This window comes from Eptesicus fuscus, chromosome 14 (assembly GCF_027574615.1).
Source record: "Eptesicus fuscus isolate TK198812 chromosome 14, DD_ASM_mEF_20220401, whole genome shotgun sequence".
NCBI lineage: Eukaryota > Metazoa > Chordata > Mammalia > Chiroptera > Vespertilionidae > Eptesicus > Eptesicus fuscus.
The window spans coordinates 10393515-10414278 of record NC_072486.1 but is presented as its reverse complement, the minus strand read 5'-3'; the positions used below and the strand labels follow the sequence as shown (position 1 = coordinate 10414278).

Genomic DNA, 20764 nt, shown 5'->3' with positions numbered 1-20764 from the left:
TCTTAGTGTTAAACAGAAAAGCCACAGGCCCAAAATGGCGTCACTTGTGCTAAAAGCCCATGATAGCAAACCTAGATTTAACACCTAACCTAACTGTAGTTTCAGAGTCTTTCAGAAGTGCAATTTAAACCCATCAGTCTGAAATTTCCTGATCCACACTAGTGAGGAAATCTGTCTGATCAGACAACCCTGCCTTCTACTAAGGGAAGATGTCCTTGCCTGAAATAATTCACTCTTAACTTCTTAGTCCTATCATTTTCTGCCTATAAAAACTTGCCATTCTGCTTGCTAGATGAGATGCTGCTCTATTTATGAATTGCTTAATAAAACCAATTAGATCTCTAAATTTACTTGGTTTGATTTTGTTTTTTAATAATGACCAAGTTATTTAATTTTTCTGAGCCCACATTCCCCGGAAAAAAATGGAAATAATACCTCACAGGGTGGCTGTGAGGAGAGGAGACAACCTACGTATCTAGCAGGGTGCCTGGAAAGCACTGTGTACGCCACAGATGGGAATTACTTTTTGTGAACAATCCTGTCCCTTACCTGACTCCTTTGCCCAAGTTCTTACAACCTGACTTGAAGTCGTCTACCTCTTCATGAAAACTCTACTAACCGTCTGCACTTATTTCCCTCAAGAAAAGTATACTGCTCACACAAGCCTAGTTCGAGTTTTCCCATCCCCGAATACCTTATTTATACTTTCTTATATTTTTATCTTATTTTAGACTATATTTTATAGTTCAGTGACCTATATTTTCATGGATTCATTTATTTTCTCACCTTTGCCATCATAAGTTCTAATAGAGAAACGATGTCTTTTAGATATTTTTCCAATCAAAATACAGGATAAGTGGTATCTGTTAGGTTAGGCCAACTGCCTAGAAACTACTTAGAATTGTCATTGCTCCAGAAATATCATGGGATACTGAGGGATTTACTTTGCAATAATTCTTTGACCAGATCTATGATCTCTTAGTCACTATTTTGAAATCCAAAACCTTTGATCAAATGTTATTTTTTTAACATTTGGTGGCAAAACCTCTCCTGACCCAAACTCATTTGTCAATAAAACATGACCTGAAACCGTGGTCAAGTGGCAAAACCTGAAATAGACTATGTGCTGCCTCAGACCTTGTGGGAGGTTGTATAACGTAAAGCATACTTTTCTAAGGCCTGAGAAATTCAGACTCCTGAAATCCATTTGGCCCAAAGGTTTCATATAAGGGATTATGGATCCATATGTCTTATAGCCATTGTATACATTACTATACATATAATAGGCTAATTTTTAAAAATTCAATTAAATACTGAAACGGTATCTATTTATCTTGCTGGAAAAATCATTGTCTAAAAATTTAAGGCATCATTATTAATAGGACTAATAGGACTAAAGCAAGTTAAAGTTCCAAAATGATTATCTTCATGGGAGAGAATAAGGTCAAGAAATTATTAAAAATAAATAAATAATTACCTGCATAAGATGTTTTCCAATTGTAACTTTTTAAAAAATATATATTTTGTTGCTTTTTTTTTTTAAAGAGAGGAAGAGAGACAGATAGAGAGTTAGAAACATCAACGAGAGAGAAACATAGATCAGCTGCCTCCTGCACACCTCCTACTGGGGATGTGCCCTCAACCAAGGTACATGCCCTTGACTGGAATCGAACTTGGGACCTTTCAGTCCACAGGCCGATGCTCTATCCACTGAGCCAAATCGGTTAGGGCCCAATTGTAACTTTTATTAAGCATATTGTTTTTATGATTTCATTAAGTGAAAATTGGTGGTAATTAGAAAATACAGAGTGACATCTCTGAGAAATTGCGCTTATAAAGTTTACTGCTATATTTACATTTAAGGGACAGGTATTTCTACTACCAGAAGGTACCAGTAGCATCAGTGATTATTGATATTATCATACTGTTTTCTTCCTCTGTAAAATAAGGAGGTTGGGGCTAAATAACCTATTAAAGTTCTTCTGAAATTCTGTGAAAAAGTAGAATATACAGATAAGATCAAGTTCAAAGATTTCAATTAACAGGAAACAAATTAGTCATCAAATATTGAGAACCTATTATTATTGAAAGTATTGTAAATTTAATTATGTGAAGTGAAGATAAAAGTGTATAAAAGAGGATTTTGTAGTTCTGTACTTAGGAAGTGCTACAATGTGATCTAATTTATTATCCTTTCATCTCTGATGATATTGCAAAATTTAAAAAAATATATTTTATTTTTTTACAAGAGAAAGGGAGAGAGATAGAGAGGTAGAAACATCAATGAGAGAGAAACATTGATCAGCTGCCTCCTGCACACACCTCGGCCCCCCCCCTCCCCCCACCACCCCCCCACCCACACACACACACACACTGAGGATGTCCAGAATTGAACCTGGGACCATTCAGTCCGCAGGCTGATGCTCTATCCACTGGGCCAAACCAACCAGGGCTGATATTGCAAATTTTATCAGAGTTTTATGGCAACCCAGGAATATGATGACTAGAACAGAACACACTTGCTTCCGTGGAATTAGGATTCAGAGTGAATGCTGTGGATGAAAAAAGGGCCACATGCTAACCTGACAAGCTCAGGGAAGGCTGCATGGCAGTCTTGCAAACGAAAAGACCTAAAGTAACCACAAAGGATGGTCTGAAATTAAAACTTTAACTAAAAGCAGTTATGGTGGGTAGTCAGGTCCTAGGCCGGTATCTTCCCTGACAAAGGTCAGTCTTTACCTTAACTGAGCCTATTGTCTTCTTGCATCTGAAATAACATATCTTTGAAATGCCTGGGTAGCCGAAACCGGTTTGGCTCAGTGGATAGAGCGTCAGCCTGCGGACTCAAGGGTCCCAGGTTCGATTCTGGTCAAGGGCATGTACCTTGGTTGCGGGCACATCCCCAGTAGGGGGTGTGCAAGAGGCAGCTGATCAATGTTTCTAACTCTCTATCCCTCTCTCTTCCTCTCTGTAAAAAAATCAATAAAATATAAAAATAAAAAAAAGAAATGAAATGCCTGGGTAACTTGTAACTTCCCTTTTTCTGGACCCCCCAGGGCACAACCAAATGTCCTGGGTGCCTGGACAGATATCACAAATTCCTTCATTGTTATTGTTATCATATTAATTGTTGACTGTTAACTATCCTGTACCCACCTAAGTAAAAGAAGTATGTGTCCATCATTTTATTTTCTCAGAGGTTTCCTCGCTTTGCTTTCTCCTGCCTCCCTAATCTAACAGCAATGAATTTCATGTAACCCACCTACATCTCCTCCCTTGATTGTAATGTATAAAACAAGGTGAAAAACTGCCATTCTCTGGAGCATTATCCCAATACATTGAGATTCAGCTTTCGGGGAATTGTCGACAGTTTGGCTCAAATAAACTCACAAAAATTCTTTTCATGTTTGAATGTTTTTTACTTTAATAATGCTTACTATAGGGAGGTAAGATCCTATATAATAGAAGGCTAACATGCAAATAGACCGAACGGCGGAACAACCTGCATTTCTGAGTTACCTGCTTTTACTAAGTGTTATTTTGTGTGTGTGACTTTTGTCCTGTATTCTCTGTTCAATTATCTATATATATAAAGGCATAAGCGACCGTTACAACCAGTGGACTGAACAATTGGTCGACCGGTGACTATGACGCACACTGACCACCAGGGGGGCAGATGCTCAACGCAGGAGCTGCCCCCTGGTGGTCAGTGTGCCAGAAGCCAGGCTCATGGCTGGTGAGCACAGCAGCGATGGTGGGAGCCTCTCCCGCCTCCGTGGCAGCACTAAGGATGTCCTTGGGGAGCAGGCCTAAGCCGTCAGTTGGACATTCCCCGAAGGCTCCTGGACTGCGAGAGGGCTGAGGAACCCTCCCCCTCTGACCCCCGCCCCCCCCATGTACAAATTTTGTGTACTGGGCCGCTAGTATAATAGTCAAGTGATTTTATAAGTTACTAGAGGCCTGGTGCACGAATTCATGCACAGGTGGGGTCCCTTGGCCTGGCCAGTGATTGGGGCTGATTGGGGCCGGCCAGCCAGGGGGAGGGACCACGGGAGGTTGGCTGGCCCGCAGGAGGTTGGTTGTGGGAGCACACTGACCACCAGGGGGCAGCTCCTGCATTGAGCTTCTGCCCCCTGGTGGTCAGTGCGTCGTCAGAGCCACCAGTCAATGGGTTGTTCAGTAGACCAGTTGTAAAGGTTGCTTATATATATATATAGACTAGAGGCCTGATGTACTAAGATTCATGCAAGAATGGGCCTTTCTTCCCCTGGCTGCCGGTACTGCTTTCACTGGGGCCAGAGCTGCCTTTCCGCCTTTGCTCCAGCCTGGAGCTCCCTTTCTGCCTTCCCACGGTGCCCAGAGGCCCCGAGCGGCTGCGGCGGTGTGGAACACCTGCGTCCCACCCTTGGCTGCTATGCAAATTAACCCGCCATCTTTGTTGGATTAATTTGCATACTCACTCCTGATTGGCTGGTGGGCATCACAAAGGTATGGTCAATTTGCATCTTTCTCTTTTATTAGTGTAGATAATTGAACAGCGAATACAGGACAAAGGTCACACATACAAAATAACCCATAGTAAAAGCAGATAATTCAGAAATGCAGGTAGAAAGAGGCCACTGCTGGGGCAAGAGGAAATAGAATCATAGAGCATTAGAGCTGAAAAGCTCCTAGGAGACACAGAGGTTTTTACAGAGAACAAAACCTCTCAAATAAGAACATGACTGTGTCAACAACAAAAAAAATAAGAGTTAAAAATAAAAATAATTAAAAGACCACGACTGGACCAGGGGTTGGGAAAGAGCCTTGGAGTGAGGGGTTGCAGCCCTAGCCCTGGGGTCGCTCCTTCACATTCTGATCTATAAAGTGAAAGGATTCGCTTCGACACATCTTTTAAGAGCCACGCAATGACCTGGTGATTGTCCATATACCTCTGGCCTAGCCTTTCCACTTTACCGGAAATTTACTTAATTTTCCGGTAAATTAAAAAGTCACAAATGCAAATCCAATCGGACCCTCTTTGGTTGCGGACTAGGTTTCAGAGCGAAAACGACAGGCCCAAGAAGGAGGAGGAGGATCCGGGCAGAGGGCGAAGGCAGGCTCGGACCCATGACGGTAAATTGAGTGACGGCGGCACTGGTGGGGGAACGCCAGTGGGGGAATCCTCCCCTCTACCAACCCGAGGCGGCGGAAGGGGCGGGCCCATGGGCGGAAGTGGCGCAGCCGGCTTTGGGCTCTGAAGGGAGGCGTAGCCTGTCGCTGGAGGTGGCATTGGTGGCGGAAGAGCTTCGGCGGTTGATGGCGACTCCGACTCGGGAGCCTCTGTAAGACTCTCCGTCTGTCCGGGAGCCCCTCCCTGGGTAAGCGCTTTGCCCGGCCCGGCGCCCTGTGCGGGGGACCCCAGCGGAGCCCTTTGGGGGCTCGGGAGACGCCCCTCAGCTCCTAGAGTCTAGGGCCTGGCGGGTCTCGGGAATGGTCTCCGTGGTGACGACGCACAAAATGACGCCGCTGTCCCTGTGGAGGACAGCCTTTCCTCCCGATTGTGACAGGGAGTAGGCGAGTTCGGTCGGCAGTGGATTCGGAAAAAGGCGACGGGTGGTTGCCCCACGCCGCGGGGAGGCCGGGATAGGCCTTAGCGAGTTGGGGGAAGCGTGTGGGGCGGGGGACCCCCAAAGCAGAAACGGGCCTGCCGGAGGCTCAGCTCTCGGGTGAGTGGTGTGAGGGTGCTGCCGGCCGAGGTAAGTTTGGGCAGACACCTAGGTCGAGCCCGGGAAGGACGCCGGGGTTTGCTCGCGCGGACGAAACCCAAGTGTTTTGGTTTGAGTCGCGGGTGGAGGAGGAGGCGGAGACTCCCTGCGCCGCCCACGGCCGAGGCGGGCGGAGCGAGCCGGGTCTCGGGCCGCACCTGGGGTGCGGAGTTAGATAACGCTTTCCCCCGGCTGTTTATAAGTGGCTCTTACGCACAGAGTTCCCCGGGGAACCTCACAGATCTCCTGGGAGAGAGTCACGTCTTGCTTTGCTTGGGCAACTTTTGTGGATTTCACAACTCCCCTTCCGGTCCACCCGACCCTGCGCCGGGCCGCAGTGTGTTGACACGTCGGGAGTGTGCGCTCCTCGCTTGGGAAAACCGGTGTGTGGGGGGCAGGGGTGGGGTGCGGGAGGGCGGAGAAGTGTGTGTGCGTGTTTGTTGATAAACATATATTACCCTATTCATAATAGCTTTGTTTGAAAACACGGTGGCGTTTGACCTTCTACATGTATTAGGTTTTAGGTTTCAAAAGTAGTTATGGATTACTACTATTAAGTCGGTGATTTAGATCGGAAAATCTTCATTTTTCCAACTCTCTGCTTTCTGCTAATGGCAAGGTTTCTACAAACCGCGCACGGACAATTACTAATTATAGTTTTGGGGCTCAATTCCAAAAGCATTTAAAGAGATTGCTTGATTAACCAGTTAATCTAAACATGGGTTAGTTGCCCTCAGGTGCCATTCGGGTGTAGAGAAGGCCTTCGTTTTGTTCTTAGCAAGGGTGAACTTGATTTCTTGAAGGATTACTTGATTACATTAGAGACGAGGTCTTACTAGGGTTGATTTTTTTGTGTTGTTTTTTTTTTTGTTTTGCAATTTTAAAGAACATTTTATTGCAATTTTTTAAATTTTAAAAATTTATCACATTTTTAAATTGTACACTTCTGTTTACAATTATGGCCTCAGCCATTTATGTAGAATTAATCAGTAAATACCTTTTGCTTAACAAAATAACAGGTATGTTGGAATTTTAAGTTTCAACTTTTTTAATGATGTTAAATAATTATGAAAGATCCTAACTACTTTTTTCTATACTACTATGGGGGAATTATCTCAGGTTAAACTTATTGGATTGCATTCTTTTGCAATTTGCATTCTATTAAGTAAAATTTTGGCTGGAGGGACGTCTGGGTTTTTAGTTTATTTTGCCTCAAATAAATCCGTAATAGAAGAGAAAAAATTCTCCCCTCTAATATATATGGGCAATGATCGTAGTTTTTAGAAACCAACTTTTAAAACAATCTAAAATAGTAAAAAGTGATGTCAGTGATCCCTGAGCAGAGAACTCACCTGTAAAGAGTTCTGGAGTAGATCCCTGTCAGAATGTAAATTAACAGATGGGTGGCTTTGCTGCCTCTGAGAAAGAATGCTAATAATATTTTTCTGGTGTGTAAACTAGCTGCTAGTCTTTGTTTAAGTTATAGTATGAATAATTGGAAACTATTAGAATGTCAGACATTTTATCCTTCATATGTTTGTGTGTCCTATAGGACTGAAGTTTGGGGGTAGTTATAAATTTTATATATTTTTAACTGAAGATTTAAAAAATAATTTTGCTAAGTTTGTCAACCACTACTTGTAATGCGTTTTCACTACTAATTTTTATTTGCTGTGGTTTTACTTTTATTATGGAAAATTTCAAACATACACAAGAGGAGAACAAAGTAAAAAGAACCACTGTTTTGCTAATCTTGTTTTATTACCTCCCTCAAACATTTTTCCCTCATTGAGTTTTAAAATAAAATCCAAGACATAGGGCATTTCACTTATAATTAGTCTACTGTTTAAGTGGTAAGAACTTTGAAAAAATACAGTCATTATCATATCACACAAAACAAAATTACCTTATTTCTTCTTGAATTCTAATTGTTAGAACTGGAAAATTATGTACAATATTTATTTTAAAAGCTTAATTTGATTCTGTATATTTAATGCATGGAAGTTTTTTAATATGGTCTATTTTCTTTATTTGACTAATGCTTACATTTTTTGGGGGCTAGTCAAATAAATTGAGTATCAGGAGCCACTGGGAAAAATACTAAGATCTGTTTGGGGCTTGAAAAAGTTCCAAGAGGAAGAAGTAAAGATAATATTGAAGTCCTCCCATTTCCCCAAATTTATTTTAGTTAACTGAATGCCCATTGCATATTATTTACCCTTTTTCTTAAATATTGATGAATCCCTAAAGTAACAAAATTGGCCAAAGACTTTATAGTATCAAGTTCACAACATAACACATGTAAGGGAACTCTAGAGATATTAGGACTTTAGAGACTATATTAGGAAACCTGGAAGAGGGCACTGCAGACAGCATTTTTGTTTTTGTTTCCAGTTAAATGTATCTGGTCCTTTAGTTTGGGGAAATTTTTACTTAGCCTTGGTTTGCATCTTAATGTACCCGTTTCTTGAGATGCGCTTTAGAGAACGGGAAGCAACATTGGGTGTTGGTAAAGCTGCTTACACTTCCCCTTGAGGATAGTGGCCATATTTCCTCTCCAACTGAGGATGCAGTTTGTTCTTTTTCTCAGTATGTTAATGAGAGCATACCACAAGGTGATGCAGTGATTTTGCACATTACTTTTCCACTGGGTGGTGTGTGTGTCTGTATGTGTGTGTGCATGTGTGAGCATGCATAGTGTATTAATTAGCCTGTGAATCATCTTGCTACATTGGTATTCTCAGTGAATTTCAACATTTTAATAAGTTTGCATATCATTTCACTCCCTCTCTTATCTGTGTGAGGAGTGAAACAACCATATGGGAATTAGACATTTTCATTTTACTATTTAAAATAGGTCGATTCATGTTGTAATTATTTTCAGATTACATTTATCCTTAACTTTTTTTGTGACTAGAAGATATTGGAATTTAATTTTTAAAAAGTAAGGTGGTAACAAGAGTGGAATGACTTGTAAAATTTTTATAGTTCTAATCACATTGAAATTTTTTGAAAAGGTTGGGGTGTTGGAGAGGGATTAATGAAGATTATTAATAGGATGATCACAAATTATTTTACTCTTCAGGTTTATAGGCATCATGAATGTATTTAAAGTCTGATGTTAGGGTTTTGTATTAAAAACTTGAATTTGGGGGGAGGGTTTAAAATGAAATTTGATGTTTATTTAAAGCATGAAAATACATTTATATATACTGGTAAAAATTCAGTCAATATAGTTAAAAGTCCTTTATTCAAACATATCCTTCATGAGTAAAGACTGTTAACTGTATGGTGAGTACTTTTTAATCCCTCTTGATGCATTATAAGCATATCTAAGTATATGTATGTATACTTTATGCCATTTTATACCTTGAAAACTTTCAGTGAAGTAAAAGTGTAAAGTTGGATTATGGATTTTTAAGTCACTATTGTAATTGAGGTTAAATAAAAGTTTAAACTCTGCTGCCTTGTTTTATAACAAATACAGCTTTGTTGACTTAGTTTACTTTAGGAAATGTGTTGTTTTAAGAAAAAAAAAGGTTTTATTTTTATACCGCTTTTAATTAAAAACATGGGTAACTTGTTCTAAGCTAGCCTTATTTTCTCCTTACTGAATATCTTCTTCAGAGAAACTTATTCAGTCTTTTCATAGAAAAATATTACTGATTCACTTGCCTCAATTTAGGTAGTTGTTGTATCTATTAGAAGTTTATTTAATTGATTCAGTTATAGTTTTTCTTAGTGGTATCTTACCAGTAGTGAACATTTTTTCCAAACTGGAATCTGAATGGGTTTTTTTCCTTTATGAAACCACTAACTTGAAAAGAGATTATCATTAATGACTTCATTAGCGTCATGACATCCCCCTAAGCCCAGATTAGTTCAGACAATTCAAAGAGAAAGTAATAGAACTCTTTAGTTATTTCAGGCAGGGTTCCAGTGTTTATAAGTGCGACTTTTTTATTTTCCTGAAGGTTTTGGGTTATCAGCTGGGGAGTATTGACAGTTAAGTGTTCCTGTGAAATAGATTGCTGGTAATAGAACCTTCTTGTTAGTGCAGAGATAGCTAGGGAGGATTAATCCTGAACACTCTCTTTAGCTCCTAATTCTGGCAAACCAGAAGTGGGGAGAGTCTTAACAGACAACCAGCCTGGTATTCTACCAGTGGCTTTCAGGTTCAGGATTGACAGTCTCTTTACGGGATAGCTAATATGTTGTTTTAGTAAAGCATTACTTTTAACATAACAGAAGCGGAGAAGACACGCAAAGAAAGTGCTTGTTATTTCAAAACCTTAAAAATTTGACTTAGTATTTTAAACGGGTCAGCAAAAGGGATAGTTGTAAAAGCATATTGTCTTAGATCTTCCTAGCAATAAAAACTTAATAATTATTAAAATGTGAGTAGAGTCTTACTGTTGTGCTTGCCATGTAGAAACTTCATTGATTAGTGAAGTAAATGAGATACATTTGGTTAGCAAAAAATCTTGTTCCTAGTTTCTTCATTATTATAGATAGTCTTGTTTTGAAAACTCAGAAGCAAGTGCCATATGGTTAGTTTCTTATATGTATTATAGAATCAGTGATGATACTGAGTCTTTGTCACACTGTAGAGATAGCTTTTTGAAGTAAATCCTCAGTTGCTATATACTAGTACTTTTGGAAAAAAACCAAAAGTAAATCCCTTTTTTCCCCAAAAGTATAGCACAGAAAACATTTGCATCTGTAGATTTTTGTAAGCCAGTGAGCATTTATTGAATCCATTATAGATTTCTACAGTTTGTATTTAATGTAAAACAATATATTTATTTTTTATCAGTAACTATGTGGAACGTAATGGGAAGAAAAAATGAATACTGGAAGTCAAGGTAGGATTATTGAACCCAGAATGAAAGGTGAAAGGGTAGAATTGGTATAGGTATCGAGGAACAGATAGGCTGAGCTATTTTAAGTAGACCAGCTGAGATTTTACATGGTTTGAGAGATCTGAAGAATCATGTACCAGAAGCCGAAGAAGACAGTCTGGGTTTAGGTATCAGTGGAAATGAGTGAGCGATAGTAATGACGACTTAGGTTGTTGGGTTAGGTCAGAGTCTAAGTAGTAGTTCTTTGTCCGAATCACATACAGGATTAAGATTACTTGAGAAAGATGCTAAAAAAAAAAAAGTTCTCATACACATGCCCACACCCAGGTCCCGCTTCCAGAAAGTCATTGTCTTTTGTGGGTCTTTTTTAAAGGCCCCTAAAGATTCTTATGTGTAGCCAGGGGATCACAAACATGGGTGAGGAATGCAGGCACTGAGAGGTTAGCATCTGTTATAGGAGCCAACAACCTAGGAGAGGGATGGATGGGCCAGATTAGGGAGGAAAATAATGAAGTTCAAAGGTCCAACATAGAAGCTCTTGGTTGCAAAAGAAGCAAAGAGCTAGGCTTTTCAAGAGAGTTGATAGTTTGTTTTTTATTTTGGTTTAAAAGCTTTTTAACCCCCATGTAATTTTCTGAGTCATATTGGAAATTCTTTATTTCCCAATTTGTTTGTGTCTTTATATTTAATCACATTTTTAAGGAGGAGTGACAATATTAAAAAGTACATGTGTTCTCAAAAATTATGATGTAAATATCCATATAAGTTGCATTTAATGATACATTTTCTGAAGATTAAAGCTTTTCCTTAGTTGGGTATCATTCAACTTGTGTGATTTACTTGTTTCAGATTCACAATGACATCCTTTCAAGAAGTCCCACAGACTTCCAATTTTGCCCATGTCATCTTTCAAAATGTGGCCAAGAGTTATCTTCCTAATGCACATCTAGAATGTCATTATACCTTAACTCCATATATCCATCCACATCCAAAAGATTGGGTTGGTATATTCAAGGTAAGAAAAACTTTTTTCATATTTCTTCCATCTGGGTACACTATTTTCTTTTAAGCAGTTGATCAGTAGCTTTACTTGCTCTATCTTCACTCTACATTCAGGGTCATTTTTGTAACGTCAGATATAAAACATTTACATTAGTAAATGTAAACATTTTGTATTTAACAGTGGGATAGTATACAACAAATGTTGGAAACTTGAATCCAGGCTTTGCTGTCTATGATCAAAAGGTTTGGCTTCACTCAAGGTCATGTGAAAAAATTTGAGAATCTTTGTTTTCTTTTTCAATTTTCTCCATTTCTTACCTGAAAAAATGAGAATAGAGCAGGGTAATGAGATTGAGGAAAGGACATTCCTGGCAGGAAAATGGTATAAGTAAAGGCACAGAGGTGAGAATGTTTATGAGAATGAGTAATTTTAACTAGAACAAAGCTTGACTTAGATGGTGTAGGATAAGGTTGGAATTAAGCTTCATTCTGTCTACAAAGGACCTTCAGTACTGGCAGTGGGAAGTCTTTGTAAATATAGGTATGTAGGATGATGTGTGGAATAGACTGCATGACCTTTCTTATTTTCTGAATTTTTTACTTAACAGTTATAACCACTTTCTTATTTATATGGCTCTGAAACATTTTACCTCATGGTGGGACATTTATGCTGTTTATGATATTTCTGTCTAAGAATCAGCATTGCATCCTCATATGTATGTGGCATTTTTGCTGTATTTTTCTTTTAAAAAGAAAGGACCTTTTACTCTTGATAATACGATTTTTGAAAACTACAGTATATAAAAAGAAAGTGAATGGCTCTATCTATTGTAGCCCCACCTTCCCCAGAAATAGCTTATAGTTAAGCTTGGTATATATTTTTCTAGATTTAAAAGTTCATAGACTCATTTTCTATACTTCTTTGTAGGTTTTATATTTGTACACATATAACCAGCAAATATATTTTCAGTGCCTTTCCTATTTTGTCTGTCTCCCTTTACCTCCTCTCCCCAAAATAGTACCCCCCCGGACCTCAGTATCTCCCTCTCCCTTCTTCTCTCTTTAAAAGTGTTCTTTGTATGCTCTCTTCACCCTAATGTTTTTCTTTCTCGCAGTCTTTCTCTAGAGTTTATTAATATCTTTATGTTTGCTAGGTAACCTTGATGACCTTCTGATCTTCTTTACACTCCCTCTCAATTTCCTTTATGAGCAGTACTTCTTTATTTTTTATTTTTTTTTAAGAGCAATACTTCTTATCCAATATGTTTTTCTAACAGGTTAATCTTAGTTAAAGATTTTCTTTTTCTTCCATGTTACCCTTGCTTAATTTATCTTTTTGCTCTTATTTCACTATTGCATTAGTAGAAGAATGATGCCAGTACTATTGTACTTCCCCAAACTACACTATGTGAAACATCCATTGTTTTGGTTCCTTCCTTACTGTAGATTCACCCTACACCCTTTTCTAACTGGATTAGAGTGTAGCTCTTAGGAGCAATACATTCTGACAGTCATAGGTAACTTTAACTGTTCCATTGTTCAAAATGTTCTCAGGAGATGGTAGAAGCACTAGGGGATATGAAAAGAACTGTAGAGTCAGTTCACTGTCCCTAAAAGTCTGTGTGTCTTTGAACTAGTATGATAACATGTAATGATCACTGATGTGCTAGGTACTGTGCTAAGTGCTTACAGGGATTATTTTATTTAATACACACACAACCTTTTGAGATTGTTACCATTATCTCCATTTTAAAGAGGAGGAAACAAGTAATTTATTTGAAGTCATAACTAGTAAGAGGTATTTTCTGGTAATCTGACCTATTTCCTATACACTGTGCTTAACAAAAATTACCACTTAAGGAGTGCTCACCATAGTCAGGCACTTTGCTAAGTGCTGCTTTTATATTCATCATCTAGTTTAATCTTCTAGTAGTTCCAAGGGGAAAAACTTGAGCCTTAGGTAGGTGAGGTAAATCACTTACATCACAGATTCTTTAAACTTCCTTCTCATCTGTAAAAAGATGAAAATTATAATGTCTTTCAAACGTTTTTGACCCTGATACACATAAGCAAATTCTGTGATGCGTCCTAGCAAACAAAGGTGCTTGCAAATACATCTGAAACAGATTTTTATGAAGCAGTACTTAGCTGCCATGTACTCTGATACTTTTCTAATTCTGTATAATTTAAAAAGTTAATGTCATGAACCAGTAAATTAATATACTTCCTACTGGGTTGTGACCTACAGTTTGAAAACACTCCTTTGGAGTCTAAAGATTGTTGAAATTTTTCCAGCTTCAATATTCTGTAATCTCTAATCCTAGGTCAATCAGAATTAAGAATATACTTATAATCTAACTCAGTGGAGTATTATTTCTTGTAATATTACTGGCAAATAGAAACCTAATACCTATTTTAAACATCTCTAATCCATATTTAGCACAGTACAATTCATCTGGATAATACAGACTGAGATATGTAATGTATACATGTTGTAAGTTGAAAGTGTTTTAGAGATAGGACATAGGTAGTCTATTTAGGACATAGGTAGTCTATTTATGTATATAAACATCTTGATAATAAAGGATTTTTTACAAAATTTACCAATTGGCTTTAAGCAAGACTTGCTAAAGGTGAAAGATTATTGTGAAGTTAGAGGGGCAGGGCTCTAACACTTAACTTTGAAGCATAAAATAATGTTTAAAAAACCTGTTTAATGAATTCAAATTTTAAGCAAAATGTAAGTTTTTATAGTATTTGATACTAAGATTTTCCTTGAGAAATTGGATATTAAATTGCATTTTAATACATAGTAGAAACTCTACTGTTTGATTTATATAGATTTTTATAGCATTAGGTTATAGCTTAATAAAAGCCCATAAAATCTGACATGCTGGTTAAAATATTATGATTTGTAAGCATATTAACCCATGTTTTAACTTTAGGATGCAGTAAAAAACATGCTATAAGATATCACTCTAATATTAAACTACTTTCTAATAATCTCTATGTATTTTTTTCATATAGGTTGGATGGAGTACTGCTCGTGATTATTATACATTTTTATGGTCCCCTATGCCTGAAAATTATGTAGAAGGATCAACAGTAAATTGTGTATTAGCATTTCAAGGTAAGAACTGAAAACTGCAGAACTGGATGAAATTAGGTATTTTATTGCTATTAAAAATGATGTACCCATTGTAATTGTCTACTAAGGCATAGCCAGCATACCACAATTGAATTAATTAGTATCTTTTGTTTAGCAAAAGTCATAATGTAAATATCTACTGGCAAATAGAAACCTAGTACCTATTTTAACCCTTTGCACTCGCTTTTTTCTCGATTCCTTTATTCTACTCGGGATTTAATTTTTTAAATACCCCAAATTTTACAAAGCGCGGCAGTAGAATAAAAAACTGGAGTTTCTTTTCATACAAACTTATTTATTTGGATTTTTTTATATTTCAAATTATTGATACATTCAAAGAGTAGTTTTAATCTCTATCATTTTTCATGGTGTGATATTTTTTGAAACATTGGACATACGAGCTGCTACCGATGCTAACCGTGTCAAGTCACACTCGACATCCCAGTGCAAAAGGTTAAACATAGGCCACATGATATTTTATGTAGACATTATAAAGGTTTTTGCTTGTTAACTTTCATTGAAGAGAGTTGATTTCTTATCAGTTCTTTACTTTTGATGTTCTTTTTCCCAAATGAGAAAACAATGCTATTACTCATGTTAGAATAATATAACAAACTATAGGCCTAGTGCATGAAATTCGTGTACTGGTAGTGTTCCTAGTGGCTGCCAGCTGCTGGCCAGGGCCTCCCCCGCCTCTCCCCGGCTACCTGCTGTCACCAGCTGAGGCCTCCCTCCTTTTCCCTGGCCAGCCCACCCCCTGGTTGAACTCCCAGAAGAACTCCAGTCGAGGGGACAATTTGCATACTATGATTTTTTTTTTTTGGTATTGAATAGGATTAGAGGTGAGAAAAAGACAGGGATGGGCAAAAGTAGGTTTACAGTTGTAAGTATGCAAAACAGTTTATTCTTGTACTAGTAGCCCTGCGCATGAATCCGTGTGCCAGTAGCTCTCTGTAGAGCCTGGCCGCTCCGTGCCCGCTGCCCAGAGGTTCTCTGCGGCTGGGTACGGAATGCTTGCCTGGGGGCCGGGGCGACGACACAAGCGTGCTCCCGCGCGCCCCCCCCCCCCCCCCACTGCTCCATGCCCACTGCCCAGAGGCCTCCGTGGCTGGGGTGGAACGCTGAGGCGATGAAGCAAGCATTCCGCCAGGCCACTCATGCTGCCCGCTCTCAGCGGCTGCCCCCCCCCCCCCCCGGACTGGGGGACTCCGGCGGGGCTGAGAGGACTGGGTGCCACCATCTTTGTGATGGAGTGATGGTTAATTTGCATATTACCCTTTTATTAGATAGGATTATTTTTCCATACGAAAATGTTTCTTATTTTGGGTTTGTCTTATGCTTTGTCATAATTGCACTGAGGTTATACATCTTCAGAAAGAATACCACGGAACTAATGTTGTACCCTTCTCAGTGTATTGTATCAGGGAGCACTATGCCCATATATCTTATTACTGGTGATACTAATCTTGATCATTTGGTTAAGGTGGTGTCTGCTGGATTTTTCCACTGTAGAGGTAGTATTTTTTCCTTTGTAATTAGTGACTGTTTTAGGGGAGTTACTTTGAGACTAAGGAAATAATCTTGTTTCTCTTCAAACTTTTACCCACTCATTTTAGTATACATTACTGAATCTTGCTTACAATAATTATTGTTGTTGTATTTGTCTAGTGATACTCCTCTATTCTCATTTCTTACATATTTATTAGTTGGAATTATGTTAGGAAAAGTCCTCTTCACCATGGACTCATGGATATTTATTTTATTCTATGGAATAAAGTCTAATACTATCATTTTTTTGCTCAAATTGTCTTAGCTTTTTTTGATCCTAGATAACTCCCATCAGGAGAGTTCCTTTTTTTTTTTTTTTTTTTTTTTTTTTCCCAGCATTTGAGTGAATGAATGATTTAATACTTAATATAAATAAGTTCCTCAGTATTAATCTTTTTATTTCTATGTAAGCCTCCTGTTGTATCCCTTACAATCTTGTTGTTGTTCATGATTTTTTTTTTTTTTTTTTAATTTCTTTATTGATTAAGGTGTCACATATTTGTCCTCATCCCCCCATTCCCATCCCACCCCTCTCCCCACGCATGCCCCAATCCCCTGTTGAACTTAACCGTTGGATAGGCTTATATGCATGCATACAGGTCCTTTGGTTGAACTCTCCCCTTCCCCCCACCCTCCCCCTACCCTCCCCTATCCTCCCTCTGAGGCCCGATAGTCCGATCGATGCCTCCTTGCTTCTGGTTCTGTTCTTGTTCCTCAGTCTATGTTGTTCCTCATTTCCTCTAGATGAACGAGATCAAATGTCACTAGATATATACTAATAAGAACTGAATGTGAGACGAGCAATAATATTTATGCTGACAGGCAAATGAATCAATCTGTAGCGAGCTTCCCCCTGGACCAACAGTTCTTTTGAGACCCAATTTCGATGTCCAGTAGTTCCTTATGTGTACATGTCAGCACTGACCCCTCAGCTCTGGATGGTGGACAAATGGTGGTAATGGAGGTCTGACTCCCTCTGGTTTGGTCTCGGCCGATCCCAGGGGCACGGCGTCACCTGGACTAAGGGGCACGTGGCCTCACCCATACCCAAGGGGCGCGTGGTCTCACCCGGGCCTGGGACCCAGCCTCACCCGGATGGATCCAGGGGCGCACGGCCTCACCCGGACCCAGGATCTGGCTTCACCCGTACCCAAGGACGCTTGGCCTCTCCCAGACCCAGGGGCACGTGGCCTCACCCGGGCTTAGTTGCACAAGGCCTCACCTGGATCCAGGGACACATGGTCTCTCCCGGACCCAGGGACGCTTGGCCTCTCCCAGACCCAGGGCCACTTGGGCTCACCCGGGCCTAGGTGCACGAGGCCTCATCTGGATCCAGGGACGCATGGTCTCACCTGGACCCAGGGACGCTTGGCCTCTCCCAGACCCAGGGGCACGTGGCCTCACCCGGGCCTGGGTTCACGAGGCCTCACTCGGATCCAGGGACACATGGTCTCACCCAGACCCAGGAACGTTTGGCCACTCCCAGACCCAGGGCCACTTGGGCTCACCCGGGCCTAGGTGCACGAGGCCTCACCCAGATCCAGGGACGCATGGTCTCACCCGGACCCAGGGACGCTTGGCCTCTCCCAGACCCAGGGCCACTTGGGCTCACCCGGGCCTAGGTGCACGAGGCCTCACCCGGATCCAGGGACACATGGTCTCACCCGGACCCAGGGACGCTTGGCCTCTCCCCGACCCAGGGCCACTTGGGCTCACCCGGGCCTAGGTGCACGAGGCCTCACCCGGATCCAGGGACACATGGTCTCACCCAGACCCAGGAACGTTTGGCCACTCCCAGACCCAGGGCCACTTGGGCTCACCCGGGCCTAGGGGCACGAGGCCTCACCCGGATCCAGGGACACATGGTCTCACCCGGACCCAGGGACGCTTGGCCTCTCCCAGACCCAGGGCCACTTGGGCTCACCCGGGCCTAGGTGCACGAGGCCTCACCCGGATCCAGGGACACATGGTCTCACCCAGACCCAGGAACGTTTGGCCACTCCCAGACCCAGGGCCACTTGGGCTCACCCGGGCCTAGGTGCACGAGGCCTCACCCAGATCCAGGGACGCATGGTCTCACCCGGACCCAGGGACGCTTGGCCTCTCCCAGACCCAGGGCCACTTGGGCTCACCCGGGCCAAGGTGCACGAGGCCTCACCCGGATCCTGGGACACATGGTCTCCCCCGGACCCAGGGATGCTTGGCCTCTCCCAGACCCAGGGCCACTTGGGCTCACCCGGGCCTAGGTGCACGATGCCTCACCCGGATCCAGGGACACATGGTCTCACCCGGACCCAGGGACGCTTGGCCTCTCCCAGACCCAGGGCCACTTGGGCTCACCCGGGCCTAGGTGCACGAGGGCTCACCCGGATCCTGGGACACATGGTCTCACCCGGACCCAGGGATGCTTGGCCTCTCCCAGACCCAGGGCCACTTGGGCTCACCCGGGCCTAGGTGCACGAGGCCTCACCCAGATACAGGGACACATGGTCTCACCCGGACCCAGGGACGCTTGGCCTCTCCCCGACCCAGGGCCACTTGGGCTCACCCGGGCCTAGGAGCACGAGGCCTCGCCCAGATCCTGGGACACATGGTCTCACCCGGACCCAGGGACGCTTGGCCTCTCCCAGACCCAGGGCCACTTGGGCTCACCCGGGCCTAGGTGCACGAGGCCTCATCCGGATCCAGGGACACATGGTCTCACCCGGACCCAGGGACGCTTGGCCTCTCCCAGACCCAGGGCCACTTGGGCTCACCCGGGCCTAGGTGCACAAGGCATCACCCGGATCCAGGGACACATGGTCTCACCCGGACCCAGGGACGCTTGGCCTCTCCCAGACCCAGGGCCACTTGGGCTCACCCGGGCCTATGTGCACGCAGCCTCACCCGGATCCAGGGACACATGGTCTCGCCTGGACCCAGGGGTGTGTGGGCTCTCCCAGACCCAGGGGCGCTTGGCCTCGCCCGGGCATGTGATCCAGCGTCATCCGGGTCCAGGGGCACTTGGCCTCACCCGGACCCGGAGTCCGGCCTCACCTGGACCCAGGGGCATGTGGCCTCACCTAGACCCAGGGACGTGAGGCCTCACTTATACCCAGAGGCGTGTGACCACACCCGAGTCCAGAGGCGCGCAACCCCGCCCGCACCCGGGTCTCAGCGGGGCCCCGTCTTCCCGATCCCAATTCCTGCCGGTCAATCCCCCCTCAGCAATTCCCCTGGCCATCCTTCCAGAGCTCCAGTATGGCTGCTGCAGAACTCGTCGGGCGGCGGCTCGGCGAAGCTCCGGTGCACCCGGTGCATGGCGGTGGGCCAGACTGGCGTCGCTGCGTAGGCCCTTGGGTCTGCATCGGTGGCCGGTCGCCGAGCATGCGCACCTGGCCGCTTCCGGGGCGTTGAGATTCTTGACGGACTCAGAGGTCAGCAAGCGCGGAGTCTCCCACCCCATGTCTCATAGGGGCTCGTCTGTCCGTGCTTGGCTGCCAGTGGAGCCGTCCCCTCAGCCGGAGACCGCCGGGGGAACTGCGCCGAGCACGTTCCAGGCCGCTGTTGTATCGCCTGAGCCATAGTTCTTTTGTGTCGCCTGAGCTGTAGTTCTTAAAGTGTGGTCTTTGGGTCGCCGGCATCAGCATCATCCTACATACCCCTCTTTTATTCTAGTTGTAGAGCATCTACTCAGCCAGCCCATGGTGGTCTTGGATGGTGTCTGCTCTGCTCTCTTGTCGTAGTCTCAAAGTTGTTGTGGTAGGCAACAATCAGGCTTCCGCCCTATGCCTCCATCTTGGTCCTCCTTTGTATAGTTAAGTCTTGATTGTTGTTGTTGTCATTGGGGGGGCTCTCTTTGTCTATAAAGGAAGAGTTGCTGTGCAGGAGACACGTTTATGGGCCGGGTCTTGGTGCAGCAAAGCTTTGGCGCTCACTGAATATTCCCGTTGAATGTGTCCCTTATGCACGTGGTTGAAATCTGGTGTCATCTCCCACAGACCACTAGATGCCCTCGTTTCTGGGTCTCCAATGGGGTGTAGATCAGCTACTGCCTTAGGCACTCAGCAAGGATTACAGCAAAAACTGTAGTTTCTTCCTCCTGTCTGAGTGGCCCTGGAGCAGTCCGACTAGAACAGCAGATCATCTGGTCCGCTGCCAGAGGGCAGGCCACCCACATGCATAAGCCGTTGCTTGGGGCGCAGGTGTGCCTGCAAGACTTGCGGGGCAGGTCTTCAAAACATGCGGGGCGGGTCCTAGGGCGGGGCGGGGTCTCAGGGCGCCAACAGGCCATGGTGCGGCAAGCCTCGATGGCTGTGAGTCTGGTCCTTCTGCCTTCCATGTATCTAAGTCCCCTCGTTCCGCACTCCAGCGCAGCAAACACTGATTGCTGGGCGCACCTCTGCAAGAGTCCCGCCTCTCCCCGCAGGCATCTGGGTCTCCCGGGGTTCGCCAGAAGATGGGTTTCAGGGTGATGG

General features: G+C 43.1%; 1 protein-coding gene across 6 annotated transcripts in view; it reads left to right on the top strand.

Annotated features, from left to right (window-relative positions):
• Positions 1–5280: 5280 nt before the first annotated feature.
• Positions 5281–20764, top strand: part of TAX1BP1 (Tax1 binding protein 1) — a 65002-nt gene continuing 49518 nt past the window's right edge. For 3 of the 6 annotated variants that reach the window (XM_054726091.1, XM_054726090.1, XM_054726094.1), the window contains exons 1-3: positions 5281–5324; positions 11459–11624; positions 14639–14741. In XM_054726091.1, the coding sequence (XP_054582066.1) occupies positions 5299–5324; positions 11459–11624; positions 14639–14741 (295 nt within the window). In that variant the 5' untranslated portion in view covers positions 5281–5298. Of the gene's footprint in view, positions 5361–11458; positions 11625–14638; positions 14742–20764 lie in introns of those variants that run through there. The other 3 variants (XM_028155163.2, XM_054726092.1, XM_054726093.1) reach the window with 3 other exon arrangements.